At 41.5% G+C, this 18,670-nt stretch overlaps 1 protein-coding gene across 5 annotated transcripts in view; it reads left to right on the forward strand.

The window, feature by feature from the left end:
- Positions 1–18,670, forward strand: part of LOC108927743 (enhancer of polycomb homolog 1-like) — a 34,469-nt gene that overhangs the window by 9,209 nt on the left and 6,590 nt on the right. For 3 of the 5 annotated variants that reach the window (XM_018741238.2, XM_018741240.2, XM_018741239.2), the window contains exons 3-4: positions 15,985–16,144; positions 18,261–18,406. In XM_018741238.2, the coding sequence (XP_018596754.1) occupies positions 16,045–16,144; positions 18,261–18,406 (246 nt within the window). In that variant the 5' untranslated portion in view covers positions 15,985–16,044. Of the gene's footprint in view, positions 1–913; positions 1,386–15,984; positions 16,145–18,260; positions 18,407–18,670 lie in introns of those variants that run through there. The other 2 variants (XR_003797144.1, XM_029246220.1) reach the window with 1 other exon arrangement.

Below are 18,670 nucleotides of genomic sequence, written 5' to 3' on the forward strand. Positions count from 1 at the left end.
AGCTTTTAGATGCAATGTTAAATCCGTCCTCTGGTCAGGTGTCTCTCTATTGTAGTTGTAAGAGAAGTCAGCAAAGTCTTTATTGCAGCACTGTGGTGCACCTTTTTTACGATTTCTTATAAAACGGCAACATTTTACTAATTGAGCTGATAAGTATTGGCCCATAATGTTCAGATACAATTTTTCCGTGAAAAAGGAAAAAAAAGTATCAATCTGGTTACAAATACAACAAGGCAGGCTAATAGACATAGTGCAATGAAAAGTTTCTGTAATTGACTACTGATGAGACATTGAAATGCGCACTGTTTATTTCGAATAAACTCCGACTTGGTTTACGTTGCTAGTGCAAGAGTGAACCAACCACGACTTATTTGTTGTACATGATTTATTTCTACGTGTTCTTTCTCTATCCCTTTCAGAGAGCATTTGAGAAGCAGTACATATACACCACACGGGGGCGGTATGTTCGAACATTCAGGCACTTCTTGAAAATTCTCACCAACTTCTTGAGCCAAATTGGCCGAAATGGCAGCTGCGTGATTGAATAGAAATGCATTAAGCACGTTTATTGCATTCGTCCTCTTAAATGGACCGGAGTAAATTCGCGCACTAGCACTTTACTGTGCTATTCGGTAGATGTAGCGGTCTGTAGTTACTTCAGCGGTGTATGAGCAGCTCCGATAGTTCGGTGGCCTTTGCTTCCCGTCCTTCCCCTTCAGTATTCAGTCTTATCTATGACAACCAGGAGGAGCGTTGCGGTTCGGTCCGGTCCGCGTGTATGCGAGCGCTCGGCTCCGTGCCCTCCGTCGCTGTTTTGAAAGCGCGCGACGGAACACGCCCCCTCCTTCCCTGGGGGCGACGAGAGCGCGGCTGCGAACGCGCACGCGCATGCGCGCGGGGCCGTGCCGGAATGGCTGTCCTGTGATTGGGGGGGGGGAGTCGGGCCGCCAGGAGCGAGCGGAGAGTTTCAGAGTTTTTAATGTCCGCCATGTTGGCCATGGCGTATTGAACCAGGGAGAGAGAGCGGAGTGGCTGAAAAAAAGAGACCGACAGAGAGCGACCAAGATCCGGGCCTTCCCGGCTCCGTTTGCACCGCCAGTAACATTTCGTCACCACCAGTCGAACGATAGACACCAGGAGAACGCCACAGATACATCAATGAAAGCAAAAATTGGAACACTTGTGATATTTAGGGGATCGGACAGATTTATGCAGCATTTTTAATTATAAAAATGAGCAAACTGTCGTTTCGGGCGCGGGCGCTGGACGCTTCCAAGCCACTACCCGTCTTCCGCTGCGAGGATTTACCCGACCTGCACGAATATGCCTCCATTAACCGGGCAGTGCCGCAGATGCCAACTGGGATGGAGAAGGAGGAGGAATCGGTACGTTACGCTGTTACCAAACCGACATTGAACAATAACGCCGGACTGTCTGCGCGAGGGGCGCCCCTATCTCGTCTGCGCAAGTTTGCACAAAATGGCCGCCATTTCTTCTCACAGAAAGGCGGTGATAGGGCGCGCGGCGGCCGCGCCAGCTGCACTTATACGACGGCTGCGTTCATATAAAGTCGCGCCGGTTCAAGATTGTGTAGTCGCGGCCGCTAGCAGGAGACCGTTTCGCCAGGAGACAATTCGCGAGGCACAAAGGGGGTCACGTGACGGGACTCGGGTCCGCCATTTCGTTGCCTCGTCTTGCTGCTGCTGCTCTCGGGACGGGGGCCGCGCGCCGCCAGGCCAGGCGCCAGGGGGCGCCGCGGAGTCGCAATGGCCTCGGCCGCTGAGCGCGACGGAGGAGTGTCTGCAGCCCAGAAACACGTGTGAAAGGCCGGGTCTCGGCTACTGAAAACATTGCTTCATATCGTCGAGCGCAGGATCCGCTCACAGCGGCGCTAGTAAACATCATGGGTTTGATGCGTTCCAGCAGCAGTGAGTCTCAGTCTTTATGCTGTGGTCAGTGTGGAGGTACTCGAGTTTTTTGAGTTCTTCTGGAGTTTCACCTTGCTTGCCCCTAAGTATTTTATCGTGACGGCTCTCTGACTCTGTTTAACGTGCGGGGACTGTTTCGCTGCCCGGTCAGTAGGGAGCAGGGTCGCGCAGCTCTGTGTGACAGCGGTGGTCTGTGCGGATGTGATGATCATGTATTACATTTATATTTGGGGGATCACGTGTGCCAGGTCTGCTGTGCTTTTGCATTGTGTCAAGGGTTGTGGGTGCAGTGAAGAAAGTGCATCGTGTCAAACAAGAACAAGTGAAGTGTGCTGGGCTCCCGTGGGGGTTACTGCAAGCAATTTTTTTTTTCCATTTCTGGAAAAGCTACAATAATATCTGTATGGAATACTCAGCAGCAGCTATGTGTTCAAATTCATTTTCATGCACGTATCTAAAATTTCTTCTGGTGTTTTGCCCTTCATCACTGTTCTTGCTTTGCCAGCAGCTGTAGTGTTCTGGGTAGGGCTGCTGCTGTATAGTGTATAAGCAAAACGTTGGAAGTTTGAATCCCACTCCTGCTGCAGTACCCTGAGATGGGGTGTTTACCCTGAACTGCTACAGTAAAACTATCCTCTTGTACTCATGGGAAAGTGTAATATTTATGTAACATTTGTCGCCTTTACCGAAGAAACAGTTTCTAAAAATATGCAGTAAACTTGATGTAGCTACACCCAGTAATAAGGAGTGGGGGTAGAACTGTCAACCTTCAGGTCACAGTCCCTTGACATTACAGTGTGGTCTGATCTGCTTTCAGTGTTTTGTGGACCCATGCACAGCTCTGGAAAGATTGTGGAATGTTTTCTTGCTTGCTGACTCAACAGACAGAAAAGTATATACATTGGCAGAGTACTATTTGTGATCCGGTCACACACGTTAACTTGCCTGTTCTTCCCTGTTTTATGCGCTAAAATCATGTCTCAGCTTGGCCTGAAAATATCCAATAACACACTTACTGTCATACATACTGTTTTGTATTAGCTGTCCTTTTATGTATCAACTTGTTTTGTGTGCTCACTGATGTAAGAAAGGATGTGGACATTTTAATTGTTTTAAAAGACAGTCTTCGCCCGCTACTGGTTTAATATGATCAACATTTAGGCTGCCGTCAAGGCTTGTGCTCTGCATGTACTGTTGAAGTTGTCAAAAGCATGTTGAGTAGAATGACTTATTCACACCTCTGCATGAGCAGAAGAAATGCATTTTTTTTTCTGTTTAAGGGTGGTGTAAGTTGTGTGAAGTCTTAAATGTTAAAAATACAATTGATCAGTTGCTGCCTTCAGTACTAAGGTGTGGGTGAGCTACTATTAAATGGGTTTACGCTTCTTTATTCAGCAACCGCTTTTCTTGAAATTGACGTACATATCACAGAAAAATAGTGAGTGCAGTACATCAACAGAAAGACTTAGATGCAGATGTGTGATTCTAAGCAGAGTTGTTACATTGCACCATATGAACTAAAGTACGTGATACGAGTGGCTGTATGAAGGTTTATCCTTTATTAAATAGACAATCACAAAGTTATTGAGCATAAACATTTACACTTTAACATGCTCTTGATGATGAACTAGTCCGAAAAAGGTGAGTTTTAAGGCCCTTTTAAATGTAGAGAGAGATTCAGCAGTACTGAGTGAGGAGGGGAGGTAATTCCACTACAGCAGCGTTGTAACCGAAAACTTTGATTTTGGACATTTTGGTGCGTGTGACCACCGAGCAAGAAGAGGTTGAGGACCATAGCAGTCTGGTTGGGGAATAGTGGATGATCAGGTCCTGTAGATATCTTGGAGCAGTTCCACTGATCCTTTTGTAACCCGTAACCAGAGTCTGGAATTTGATCTAGGCAGCTATAGGAAGCCAGTGCAGGGGCTGGGGGGTTATGTGGGAGCACTTTGGCAGGTCAAGTACAACTTGTGCAGCAGTGTTCTGTATCAGCTGTGGAGGTTTGGTAGCAGAGGGAGAGCAGTTGCAGTAGTCCAGGTGGGACATCATCAGGGCCTGGACAAGTAGTTGCATAGCATCTTGTTAGATAGGGCCAGATCCTGTGGATATTGTGCAGGGTGTATCTGCAGGTCCAAGCTCTGGCTTCAGTGAGCTGAGAGAAAGATGGACTTGTCAATCATTATTGCGAGACAGGCAAGGAGGCAGGCAAAATAAGTGGATTGTCCAGTTTCATAGAGAGTTTAAGATGGGAAGACAGGGCAGCTGGGAGGTGAAGGATCTCTCTTTTGGACAGGGTTAGTTGTAGGTGGTGATCAGACATCCAGGTAGCAATGTCTGCAGCGATGTATGAGGAAATGTCTGTAGCTCCATGTGGAAAGGAGGGAAGAGCTGGGTATCATCACCGTAGCAGTTGTAGGTGAATCTGAGAGAGGTGATGACAGGGCCAAGGGAAGAGGTGTCAACTGAGAAGAGTAGGGGATTAGGGGATAAATAAAATTGAGTAATTTTGTCCCTTTTTGTTGTTTTTTTTGAAGTATGAACAGAGGTGTGATACTGTGAAGATAATGTGACAGGTGTTAATTAAAAAGAATTTATCACTTGTTTAGGTATCTGCCTCATAGCAGGCAGATGCTGCTTATTTGTTCATATTAGTGGGTAGTTTTTGCAAAGCATTTTGAATATTAAGGAATTTGGAGATGTTGCATTACAGTGCAGTTAGCAGAAACCGAATGCTAAGATAAGGATAGTGTGTAGGTAGATCAATACTATGTTGCTTTGCATCAGCTAAATGAATAAATGTAAATGTAAAGTTATTCCATCCTGATCATCAGAGAATTATTGTAAAATTTCACTGAAAGCTCATTGTAGGGTTTTTGTTCTATGGTCGTATATTCATACAGTAAGGAAGTTAGGTAATCTGTTATGACAGGTACCATACTGTTCCATCTAAGTGCTTGAATGGTGCACACTAAGCATAGGTGGTCATTTCACGTTTGCCAACTGGGTCCAAAAGAAGTGTATTGGGGTGAGATGCTGCCTGAAGAGGTTTTCAGTTTACTAAAGTTCAGATGAGCAGGTATCATCACTCCACCATTGAAGAGCCCTTGTGGAAAAGTGGAGTAATTCAGGTTTCCATTCCTCCAGAGATGATACAGTTGCATGACCCAAAGATGCAGAGTGCAGAGATCTGGGTGGGATCACTGTTTTGATGAGACCCTCAAGGTAGGATTGCACCATGCCGCTGGTAGTCCAGAAGGTGAATGCACTAATGTAGAGGTGAATCCTTTTTTGCACAAAGGATACTCAAAGTGACTTGTCTAGTGCACAGTGTTACTGCCTATACATTTTTATTGTTTATTCAGCAGGAACATTCCTCGTAAAGGTGCCTTTAAAGGTTCATCAGAAATTTTGTCTGGTATACTGGTTACAGCTACCATCTTCCACTCAAAGGACCTAACTTTTTTTTTTTTTTTTTTATCCCACTTTCTGCTATACTACCCTTCATTCAAGGTACTTCCTATGAATTGCACCAGCAAAAATACCCAACTCTGTAAGTGAGTGAAAAATTGTAAAATGTTTGAGGAAAATGTCATACAAATGAACAACAAGCTGGCAGGCACATCATTTGCAGATCCAGTTCATTAATCAGTATTCTTTTGGCTTCCCAGATTAATTGTAATAACTGAGCAACAAAATCTAGGGGGCGTCATACAAACCGTACCCATGAAACACTTCTGATACTAGCTGATTTAGTTTGCTACAGAATATTTGCTTCTCAAAGATGTAATATTAAACTACAAAAATCTAAGGCAGGGCAGAAATATAGTTGTGCAGTAATAAAATGAATAAACATGAGTAAGAAAATTAGAGAGGTAAAATATGCAGGAGTGGGAAGAAGCCCACGTGAAGTTGTATAGGTTGCCAGTGGAGTATCTGTCTCTTGGATTGTGTCACGCCTTTTCTTGGTGTGGGGTGAATGTGCTTACCCCCCCTCCAAAGCTAATTTGCAACAAACCTTGTTAGTGCCAAAGGTGTTTAATAAAAGTTTCAGTGTGAAACAACTATATACAGTATCTACAAAAAACCACAATACTTCCCATTTGCCCTCAGCAGCACACGTTCTATACATTTACAGCTCTCTTAGAGTACATAAACAAGCTCTTTAAATAGCCTGTTTTATAGTATGGACAACCATTTTTATCAAAGGGGTATCAATGTTAGATGTGAAAATTGAGCTACATATGTTCAGTTAGTGAAGCATAGTTTTCAATTACATTACCCTTTTCTCATTTTCATAAAATAAGCTCATTAATGAAAACCAGTTTATGACAAACTTCCGTAGTAATTTGTTTTCCACTGGCAGGGGCCACCTTAGAACCTACTTGGGTCTTTTGCCAAGCCTAAACCAATACTGTTGGGTATGTGGTATATTAGTGGAACACAAATGTATAACATGTTCTGGAGGGATTGAGTGTACTTGTATATTATGTTTGTGTATGATATAAAGAATAGTCAGTCAGTGTGTGCATACACTTAAGTTGAGGGTAGAATGACTCCCCCCGCCCCTCACTCCTGAACCCTAGCTCAGACAGACCTGCTCTGTCACAGAGAGTAATGCTCATTTGAAGCCTTCTTTTTCTGCTTCAGTTTGAAAGTAAGGTGTCTTTTTGAGCTACTAGAAATGAGAATTTAAACCTGTTCCCGGATCCTCTGGTGTGCTCTCCTTAGCACTGGAGAGGATGCGTTGTTCTGCCCTTGCTTACAGGTGACCTATGTGTTGGCAGTTGGATTAGTTCAAGTTTATTGTCATAGGTACAAGTATCATGAAATTCTTCCTGAATGCTTCTTCACAGACTGTGGCACATAGAAATAAGAGTTGTGAATTGCATATATCAATATGTCTACATTTTTCCTGGTAGTTTGGAACTCCCACGTAAAGGAAGTGGAACTGATGTCCATATCAAAAATTATTGCTGAATAACAGTCCTGGGGCAACAAAATGCATGATTTTGCCCTAATGTAGTGAGTACTGCAGGCTTTAGGGTTCTGTGTGTGTATGTGGTGGTGGGGGAGTGGTCCTACCCATCTGTGCATGGAGTGAGCACATTTCACAGGAACATCAAGCAGTGAAGTACCTTCCAGCTGGTCACAGAAATGTTCCTCAGTGGCTGGATTAATTTAGGCTTTTCCTCATTTCAAAGCATTGCATATGGGAAACTGTCCTCGTAGCCAGTCACCCGCTCACTAGCAAACTGAAGACCATTCAATAATACGCTACAGTGAACGCTCAAGACAAGTTTCTTTTGAGACCTTGCTGTGGGTTTCATTTAGAATGGAACTCGTTTTTTTGAAAAGAATATACTTTCCTGTTACAGCCAGTAGAACAGGTTTCTTTGCAGTGCCACAAACAGCCCCCCGTTTCAGTCATGCACATGTTGAGGGCATTTTTTGTTTTGCATCCAGTAATATATGGCATATTACAAGTACTGTAAAATTGTAGTGAGATCAATATTGAACATCTACACACACTCCTCCCCCAACACTCAAAGCACATGTTTTGCTTTGAATCCTGTATGTTACATAGAGGGTTTTTTTGTGCTCATGTTTTTGTCTGTAACCCTACTCACCACAAACACTACTGGCAGGATGAACAATGAAAGGTCTGTATGGTCCAGGATGTCTTCAGCTGTTACATTCCTCCAAAAGATTTTGTTTGGGAACTTTAGTTGTGGAGATGATGTATTTGACTGAAACCAAATAGTGGAATAAGTGATTTCACCTCAAAGCCCCCCTGAATCAGCAGTGCTTGGGTTAGAAGGAACACCCAAATGAATGTTTGCTGTAAGTAAATGAATAAATGTATCTAGCTTGACCTTTTTCATTGCTTTGTATATGCAGCAGCAAGTCAAAGTAGTTTTTGAAGTACAAAGGCTGCTGTGAATCCTGAGGGGAGAACATGAAAATGAGAAATGATCAAGGCAGATCTGAGCTTTGTCTTTAGAAACCTGAGGTATTCTGATATGTAATGTATGTCAGCTCTGCAACAGAAGTGCAGTTTTATTGGTAATAAAATGCATGCTGTATACTGTGTATTTTGATACCAAGTTTTAACAACTGTAATCTCCATGACCCTTTGTAATCAATAATTGACACTAATTTACCCCTTTTTGGTAAGATATTTACAGAATAAAACACTCGCACGGCTCCTGGAATATGTTGAATAATTGAAGGATGCTGAGGCTATCCTGGAAAGTGCCGCTGTTGTGGAAAATCTGGGATTCTACGATTATGAATGCTTGAGTGCGTGTCTGAATTTTCTCTGGTATAATCTCTGGTGCTTCATGATGATGGGGGTCACCTGTTTTGCTTCTGTTCCTCCTTTTGACAGCCTCCAACATCTGATGGGATGTGTCTTTAGTTCTCGTAGTCAGAAAAAGGTGTAGTCTGTTAGTACAGTGCATAAGATATGTACTTCACGTGTAGTACCCTTTGGCCTGGGTCCAGTGCTTTGCATATCTCCGTTCAGCAGAAATGTGTCCAACATTTGTTCAAAGCGTTTGCTTTCTAAATGGCTGTTAGTCCTTGTTGGTGAGTTGTACACGAGGGGTCTTGAGTAACTGTTGTGTGTTTGACTCATTTGACTTTAATTGGAACAGTTGGTCTTGATGAACAACATTAAGATGAAATGCTGGCTGTGAACAGCCTGTAGGACTTTTGTTATTCCAAGGCCACATCCTTGGCGAGAGCCTACTGGCAGTGACGTGTTAGTCTTTCCATAGAATCGTATTGGAGCCAAAATGTTCTGAAGAGACAGTTAAGGAAAGATTTGTAGTGGATTGTTTCTCAGTATGTCATCACAATGGTTTTGTTTAATCTGTTTTCAGAAATTAGTGTTGAGCAAAAGGAAATGTGATGGTTGAAACAATTTTATAGTACTGCTGCAGTTTTGCTGTGGTACAACCCTGTTCTTGTTTTGGCTTTTAAACTCTTGATGTGAAGAAAAGGTGTTTAGCTACATCAGAACATAGTTTTATTTTAAAATCTGACTGTTAAATTTATTGTATTTAGCAGATGCTTTTCTCCAAAGCAGCATACATGTCATAGAAAATATGACATGAAGCTTATGTCGGCAACTGAAGATGTCTTGACATTGTGTTTTGAACAGGAACTGTTGCTTGTGGACTGATATTTATTTTTAGGCTGTTGCTTAGCTGTTTTGTTCATATTAACTGTTTGACACATTTCTGCATCTATTTTTAAGTTATAGAAGTCGTCTACTTTATAACTTCTAAGCTGCTCTGAAGAAAATGGTCACTTGAATTGCAACTGCAGCAATTGAGCCTGTTTTGGGGGAAAATTTCCCTTAACCATGGTTGGAACTTGATTAAACTTGGCTAAAAATGACTTGAAGCAGTGCTTTTGCAGCCTTGTCTTACTTGAACTGGTGTGTATCATTGCTTACGTCTTTATTCTGAAGTAGTGCTACATCATGGTTGTTCGTTGGCTTGTAGATGATGCGGTTTCATTTGTTTTGATGAGTGGCGTTAGTGCTGCACCTGTCAAGCACTGCATTCTGTGTATTTAAAAAAAAAAAAAAAAAAAAAAAAAGAAAAGAAACTCTGTTCTAATCAATACATCTAATGAGCCTGGATGATTTTACTTGAACCTCCACATGATAAAGGTCTAAGTGGTTATGAGATATAGTACAGAAACCAGCTTCCCTCATTCACTTCTCATCAGCATTTTAATCAAGTCATAGTGTCTAAGATTTGAAAGGAACTTGCTAATTCATTGTTGGGCCCTGTTAAACTGGATTGGAGTCTGAAGGTTGCCTATTTAAAATCTCAGAGGAGTGCTCTTGTAAAACCTTTGGCCCAGGTATTTTATTTGAATTGATCTCCTCATGATTTCTGATGCATGAATGGGTTAAATTGTAAACTCCTTTGGATGCAAAGTCTGGTCGAAGCTGTAAAAGCATAGTGTTTATAGTATTGTGTCCAGTGATTTCACACATTTCAGAGGTGGTTTTCTACAAAATCCTATCAAAGCTGCTCAGTTTACATTGCACTCTCCCCAAATCCTGGTCCTACCAGACATCTTTCTTGCTAGTGTGCTAAGCATATTTCTTTACAATAATTATTAAATGAGCTGCCTGTTTAATTGCGTTCATGTACTGAACCTGCACGTGAACTGGCTCACAAGATTTAGGGTGTGGGCCTCCTGATATCGGTAATTTTCTTGGTTGGCTGAAAAGTGGACACTGTACCGTAGGTGCCACTAAAGTGAAGGGAGAGGAGTGGCCCTCCGTCTTAGAGGCTTCTGAAGTACAGTTTTTGATGTGCTTATACAAAGAACAGTACTATTAAGTCTTCTCTCTTGCAAATGTGTTTGTCTTCGTGCCTGGACAAGGATGTGGATGCAGTCCCTGCAAAGTCTCTGGAGTTTGCATCTTCTTGCCATATTTGCATGGGTTTGATCCAAGTGCACTTGTTTTCTCCCACAGTCCAAAGACTTGTGTGAAATGAATTGGTGATTAAATTGTCCTAAATGTATATATGAGTGTTTCTTTGTATGATCTTATTGACTGTAAGAAGCACTGTAGTCTATTTAACCTCATCTTTGGTGAAAAGGTATTAAGTCATTGTGGAGGAAAGCATGTGCTCAATGTAAATTAACTTTTTTCTTGCACATGTTTTTGCCAGTATATGTATGATGGAATTTTTTTTTCTTTCACTCTGGTAGTGTTCAGTTTTTCACGCATTTAGGTTTCTTTTTGTGTTTTTTTTTTTTTTTTTTTTTTTTTTTTTTTTTTTGGGGGGGGGGGGGGGTAAACAAAGCATGTTTTCAGCTCCAAACCCAGGTTACAGCTCTATCCAGTTCCACCAGTTTTGTTTTTTTGGTACTACATTGTTGTCATTTAAATAGTCATTTGGATGTGCAACACTTCCTCCATCATCCGTCGTCGCTTCTCCAGACCCAGCTAATCAGTGCATTTTGTAAATGTTTGTGAGATTCAAGGGAATGGTATGCACAGTTACTGAGCATCTTTTTCATTGCAAAAATAAGTCCAAATGAACACTTGCTGGTGTGGAAATTAGGATTCCTAACAGTTGGTCTGGAGGGTTGCAGTCATGAAATGATGCCATTGTTAACTTGTCAAATCTGAGTCTCTTAACAAAAAACACTTTTGCCCCAGATTTGTTCTGCCCCACATTTGTAGAGCGTTTGTGAATGTTGCTATCTGTAGTACAGAACCTCAGCAGGGGGGCTCTGGCAACTGGGAGTATGCCGCAGGGTTGGGGGTGGTTGGAAATCTGTCAGCAGAACGTCTCCTGCTGCTGCCTTCAAGCAGCACACTGTTGCATAACAGCCAGGAATGACAATGGAGATGTGGTGCCTGCTGTTACTTGGTCATTACACTGAAATATGTGGGGCTGTCTTGGTCTGTGACCTCCTTCCCCATGTGCGCTGGCAGCAAAGTTGTCTAGGAAATGCTACGTACTTGTGCTGAAGGAAGCCTTCTAACGGAATCACTGCAGGCTTTTTTTTTTTTTTTTTTTTTTTAAACCACTGTGTGGAACTATTTGACATGGAAAGCAGCAGAGCTTTTTGGGAGGCAGTTGGCATGGCTGAATAAACATGGTATATTACATGTTTTGAAACTATTTTCATTAAAATTTGTTCGGAGGTAGTGTCATTTCCATACTTTTCCCTAGAAATCTGTCTTTACCATGTATTTTCTGTTTTTAGGGGTAGGGTTTGCGGTGTTAGAGGTGTGTGTGTTTGTGTGTATGTGTATGTCCATGTCCATGCTGTTGGAAACCTTCTCATAGCCTGGATATGCTATTAAGCATATAAATGAAATACTGGAATGTTGTTGCTGTGTGCGGCTGTTTGAACAAGTGATACGTCACATTTTATGAAAGCACAAGGACACCAAAACAAAATATATGCCTTACATTTAACAGATGCTTTTCCCCAAAGTGATATACAATCTCTTCTGTATGTAAGCTGAGTAAGGGTGTGTTGACTGACTGTCTAAAAGCACTGTGACAGACACTGCATTCTGTGACCAATTAAAAGGCTTTAAAAATTTGTCCAGGCATTCTTAAATGTTCAATCATGCCTTCTTCAGAAGCTGACTTTGTCTGGGACTTTAGTGTCCTGGAAGCTACTTCTAGACGATGACCACTTGCGTGCTCAACACTTCTACAGCGAAGAATCTGCATGCTGGATGTCAGTGGGAAAATATCCAGATCCTGGAAAATGCAGTGTGCCCATATGTCTCTGAAACACTGGTATTTTTGAATGACTATGCTTTTATTGGGATATTTGAATTGTGTTTTTTTTTGGGGGGGGGGACCATCACACTTTAGTAGTAAAAAAAAAAAACTTTGAAATGGTTTTAAGTAATCACATCAAATTAGCAAATTGTGATCAAAAACTCCAGCCACCGATAAATATATTTGTTTACATTTAAAGGTCTTTGCTTACTTAAAGTCCTGTGTCTATGATTGCAGCACATTTGTGATGTGTGGAATCTAGGTGACTGCAGTTCATTTTAATGTAAATAAAGGTTTCAGCATATATAGCACAAATGCCCAGGTTAGTAAATTAGAGGCAGGCAGCTATGTAAATCAGTGTTACTGTGAGATGCATGCAAATAGTTGTATGGAAAAGCAGCAGTTGGGAGCACATGGAGATCTGCAGGCCTGTTTTGCATTTCTGTCCTCCATCTCCTTTGCATTTATTAGCTGCAGTTTTCTGGTACTTTGCTGTCACTTATAAGCTAATTAGGAGATGACAAGTTTTGTTGAAATGCCTTAATTTCAGCTTGATTAAGGTGCTTCAATAGCTTTGACACAGATTACTTCCAGGAATTATGTTAATAAGCTGTCTTCATTTGAGCTCAGTTAAGATTTCTGCATTTTAACATTGGACTATAATGTTTGAATTTTGTCAGGATTTTTCTTTTTTCACTTGTGTTTTCAAGAAAGACTATGCTTTGTCTTAAAGTTGAACATTAAAAGCTTATGAAACTTGTGTATGTGGTTGGGTTTTTTCTTTTGGTCATTTCAGCATCACACGTTAGAGTATACTGTATATTAAGTTCTGCTAAGCTGCCAGTGCCTTATGTGATTTGAAAGGTGCTCCGAGTAGCAGTTTTGGGAACATTAGAACAGTGTGGCCTGCATTCACTGATAGTGAGGTCTTACAACCCACAGCTGATCTGTCTGCTGGAGTTGGCCACTGCTGCCTTGTACTATACTGAAACATAACTGTAGGAAGTGAGTAAAACAGGCACTGGTATGAAATTGTCAGCAGTCCAGATTCACACTAATTTGAATAATTTCTGAAGACCACTTTCTTTGCTGCCAGGGAGAACTTGTGACCCAATGGTTTCTGCACCCCCTGCAAGTCCTTAAATGTTTCCATGCTCCTGGGAAGCTGTGCTCCTCATTTTGGCTGTGAGCCCTCATTTGGACCGGGCTCCGTGCCAGTCCTGTACCAGGCAGACTCGTACCCTCTTTGTTGTGAATGGAGTCAAACACTGCTGCGTGGCAAATTCCCATAATGAACATGGCAAGGAGAGCAAATGGTAGGGACCACAGGGTTGGAACCCTTTTTCAAAACTTTTGCCCCGGTGTTTACGTCGAGCCCCATGGCTATCAATTGGGTGGCTACACTAACTGTACATCTTCATCACTATTTTGGAAAATGACTCAGTTGATTTTATTTTTTTAATCAGTCTTGTGTTGGTGTATCTTAAACTCAGTTAGCTGTCGTGGTGCAATAGTCTTGTCAGGTCTTGGGTTTCAGAGATTTCTCTAATGTGCACCTCGGTGCCAGGTTATTTACTTAAATCTTTTCTCGCAGTCTGTATTAATCTTGTTCTGTGTGTCTGTTTTTATATTTTAATATCTTTGTTCAATAATTCTTAATTGCATTTTCTGTATTACAGAAAAGTCAGTCATTAGTCCTCTTTGCATAGATTTGATGCATCACAGTCACCATTTGTTGACATCTAGGGATTTATCTTCATCAGTTTTCATGCTGTGGCAGATAAGTGGGCTTGCTTTTCCTCTGCTTTTAAGTGCTGTCCTGTTTTCAGTGAAACACCTCTTAATAAATAACTTGGACTGTATTGGTGTTCTCCTTTTGCTTTTTAAGAAATCTCACATTTGGACTTTTGTGGTGTTGTACTGCTCCGTGATACCAAGCATAATCATGGTCATTTATAGTCCATGTACACACAGTACACCTTCTCCAAGATTTTGCTGTACATGTTAATTTCTGTAGTCATGGGTGTGAACCAAAAAATTTCAAAGTTCTAAGTGTAACGCGATCACTTCCTGACAAATTTGATGTCTGGTTTTGATCTTGACTTCTCTAACAGCACGCTTTCCAAAGAATCCTGTCTAGTGTCATTGTATTTTAGCAGAGAAAGGCCAGTCCTTGTTTCTTGTGGACCAATCAATAGAGGAGAGTGATGGAGCAGTGGTGAGACCAGTACCATCCATTTCAAAATTTATGAATTTAACATGACTGAACATATGGTCTGAAAATTAGGAAATGTGGTTACTGTACTTCCAGTTAATACAGGAATTATTGCAAAACAAATGTAGCCATGATTTCCCAGTTTCACCACCAAGTAGCACATGGCTTACCCAGCAGTCCTTTCTTTTAGGACCTATAGAAATTGCAGTAATCTAAGTTTATGGGTGGCATGCTCATACAGTAGATGTGGACATTGGAAGTTCAGAGATGCTAGGACTTTGGCATGGTAGCACTGTGTGAGGGCTTTGCTGAAGTTAGTTTTTTAGAGTGGCACAGTGCAAGGTCTTTTTGGCTAGGTATTGTGGCTCAGTAAATTATGGGTATAGCTGGAAGTTGGTACAAGTGTGATACAATTATTTCCCCCTGCAGTGTTTTGTGAGTGCAGGGTTTACTTGGCCTGTTGGTCTGGTATGCTTTATGCTCTAATACAGTGCTAGTGCTCAGGCCAAAGGAGACTGTTCAAATGCTGTATGGGTGGTGCTTTCACAACTCAGAAGTGCTCCAGCCTCAGGCTTATGCTAGGCATGACCCAGGATAACTCGCTTGTGGTTTGGGTTTGCAGGTTTTTTAAATGTAATATTGTCTCAGGGGGTTAGGTGGCTGGGAACATTGCTGGGTGGCAGGTATTATGGTTAAGGCACAGTCAGTCATTTCAAGCCCCAAGATCACAGAAGGGCTTTGCTCTTACACCCTTGAGAAAGGTACTTAATCTGAACCCTTCCAGTAAAATTCACCAAGGACAATGTAAATAGATTTTATGCCCAGGTTATTCATGTTTTTCTTCAGCACAAACACACAATATATTTAACAGTTTTTTCCCCCCTTTATACATTTACTTGTGGCAAAGCTAATGGTCGCTCTCGCATTCTGAATGTTTCAACTTTTTAAAACCCAAAGAAATTAACTGGCCAGTTTGTATGTCAGTTATGACTTGCTCTGGCAATTCCTTTTTACAACTGTTTTTAAGTAAGAAGTCACAGGATCCCATTCATTACCCATTTATTGTCATTTGCATTTTATCAGCATCTGAGGCACTGTGTGTCTTGGATGGTTGAGCTTGTTTTAGCTGAGATTGGGGAAGGATGCAGAATAGTCCTCTAGCACCTGATGGTAGCTTCTCAGCAGCGTAAATTGTGTAATGTAGATGATTTTCCTTTTTGTCAGAGTGCCTCAAATTGTGAACTGATATGCCTTATCACAAATCCTGCATTTTCATATGCAGCAGTAGGAGATACCATGCCAGAAGTTGTTTTCACGGGCCATAATGGAATAATGAAAATAAATTAGAATAACTCTTCTGAGAATAGCGGATATAATTTGTTTCATGAAGTAGATTAATTGTTGCTAAAGTCCGTTTTCTTCTAATTTTAATGTTGTGTCGTCACAAGATTATGACTTAATGAAGATGGACCAGCTCAAGTTGGTTGTCCTCTGTATTAGCAGATCACTTGCAGTGGATGCAGGTTTCACTTACCTGTTTCCTCTCTCTTCCCGTCAGGAACACCACCTCCAGCGAGCCATCTCGGCACAGCAGGTTTATGGGGAGAAGCGGGAGAACATGGTCATCCCTGTACCTGAAGCGGAGAGCAACATTATCTACTATGATTCCCTCTATCCCGGGGAATTCAAGATGCCAAAGCAGCTCATTCACATACAGCGTGAGTATAGGCCTTCCCACATCCAATATGCACACATTTCTTTCCCCCTCCATAGTTTAGGGTTAGATTAAATTTGTTGTAATTATATGCTTCTGTACGTTTATCACTTGTGTTTTTGAGCTGATTTCCCCTTGTTTTTGACTTGCACGGAAACTGGGCCTCAGAACTGAATTCAAAACGTATAATTCTTTTTTCAGAATGTCTGTTCAAAATTGACAGATCCTGTTTTTTGATATAACTACATTGGAATATGAATTGAGTATCTAGATGTACAGGTCTGTTGATTTTAGGTTCATAAACAGAAAGAATAGATGTAATGGAGATTTTCTGCTTGTTGCTCAGTTATGAATGGCTCCAGTTTTCTGTGGGTTTAGAGTGAAACGGATTTGGAATGTGTAAAATATTACACTGTCTGCAAGACTGATGGTTTGAGTAGTACCTGCAGCTGTATCCCAGTGATACCCCTCTAGCCCAGCATTTGTTGTTCCTACTGACAGTATCAAATAACACTCCAGGAAGCTTTACTCTACATTCCTCCATCCCAGGGGGGTGCTGTGGTCTTCACTGCCTGACCTCACAAAAGTGGCACATTGGAGACAGCATTTTACAGGCACACTTTTTTGCAGCCTTGAACAATGAATTCTCACAAGGACGCTGTCTGTCTGTGTATCTACCAACTCTTTTTCTGTGGTTTGTTTCCCAGAAATGTCATAGGATCTAGTCAATTAACATAATGCTGCAGTGATTTTAAGAAACAAACTGTTGTTTGCCTAAAGGTGGTGTTTCTTTTCTATGGTTTAGCTTGTTTTTGGGGTACTCCATTGCATTACAGGAGCTGCTTTTCCCCTGACTTGTTGTTTTGAGCTGAGAACATCGTCCTTGATATGTCCCCTTGATGTAGACCTTAGTCAGCCTTAGGACAAACACAGTTGTATGTTGGAACAGTTGAAATTACTGCTTTGGGTGTCTTACCATGAAGTTGAGTAAAGTAAAATGTTCCAAGGAACAAGTTCTTTTCATTGTATTTTAAGTTTCTGGTGCTTACGGGTTGTCCCAGGGTATTTTCATTTTATTTTTTACTGATACAAACAGGACCCTCACATTCTTTAAAATGTACCGATCCCAAATAGAACTGTTCATATATGCTGTTAAAGTTTGACTGTAATGCAAAGTTTCCTGATGCATGTTCAAGCAGCGTATTTATTTTGTACCTGGCATGGTGCTATTAGGTTACCTTAGTCTCCCTGGGTGTCAGATAGTATAATAAGTAAATGTTGGTCTTGTATGCAGTAATCATTCTTTCGCTTAAAAGAAGATATTTAGGAGTGACAGCATGTGGACAGCAAGGAATGTATGAGCTGATTTGCATTCTTGACTCCAAGCCAGCGGAAAGGGTTGCTTCTCTTAACGCTGTACGCAGTTCGTAAGTAACATGCAGCATTGCTTTCTGCATCTTAGTCACTTTTGCTGCAGAGGCAAAGTTTATGCCATGGCTTTCTTATAGACTCCATATAGATTTTGAAAGCTGTGGACACCACAACAATATTCAGTGGCAAGAGCGTGAGAACATCTACATCCATCCATTTGTGGCACGTGGTTCCAGGATTCATAGTGTGTGTATGGGAGAGCAAAACAATGTGTAAAATAGTGACTTCTGGGAAATAGCAGTGCCCAGTGTGTTTCTCCTGTCCATAATTCTGACTTTTGTTAATTTAATAAGAAATTGTAGCACTGTACTGTGTGAGCATTACTTGACAAATGGCAATTGGTGCAGTCAGGTGGTTTTGGGTATGGTGAAAACTAGAGAAACTTGGCAAGTTTTGTGGTTTGTCGGTGTTACACTTTTAAAAATTTGTGTTTAACGCAGTAATGGTTAAACCTTTTGTAATCCTGATTGAAATTACATGAGGATAAAGCAGCATACATAAAGAAATGTAGGAACAGAAGATGCTGGCATAATACTAGAGCAAATAAATGCCCCATTTAGTGGGCAATGCCTAAATGGTTAAAGAGACAAATTAATGGAGTCCAAGACAAAATGTAGATGGTGCTCATGAGGTGTGCATGTTGCTTGAAAGAACTGGACACTGAATCTCCTTCCTTCTGCATGGTGCAGCTTTCAGTCTGGATGCAGAGCAGCCAGACTATGATATGGATTCAGAAGATGAGGCGTTTGTGAATAAGCTGAAGAAGAAGATGGAGATAACACCCCTCCAGTTTGAGGAGATGATTGACCGTTTGGAAAAGGGAAGCGGACAGCAGGTAACATGCTGCAAAGTACTTGCTCTTTCCTGCCACATGAATTTGTTTCTCTTTTATTCTTACAGTTTTACTGGATCTGAGGTACAGACCTTGTGCTCTGTGGTTTTCTCCTCTGCCCCCATTTCCAGCATGAGCCCACAGATCCTCAGCATGTCATACGGCCCAGCCTTTTCTGCTCTCCACTGTGTGTGCAGCAGTAAACCAGTGCTGGATTTGATAGCATATCCAAACTGCTGGGTGAAATCATTAGTAAGTGACCCACTT

This window comes from Scleropages formosus, chromosome 19 (assembly GCF_900964775.1).
Source record: "Scleropages formosus chromosome 19, fSclFor1.1, whole genome shotgun sequence".
Taxonomy (NCBI): domain Eukaryota; kingdom Metazoa; phylum Chordata; class Actinopteri; order Osteoglossiformes; family Osteoglossidae; genus Scleropages; species Scleropages formosus.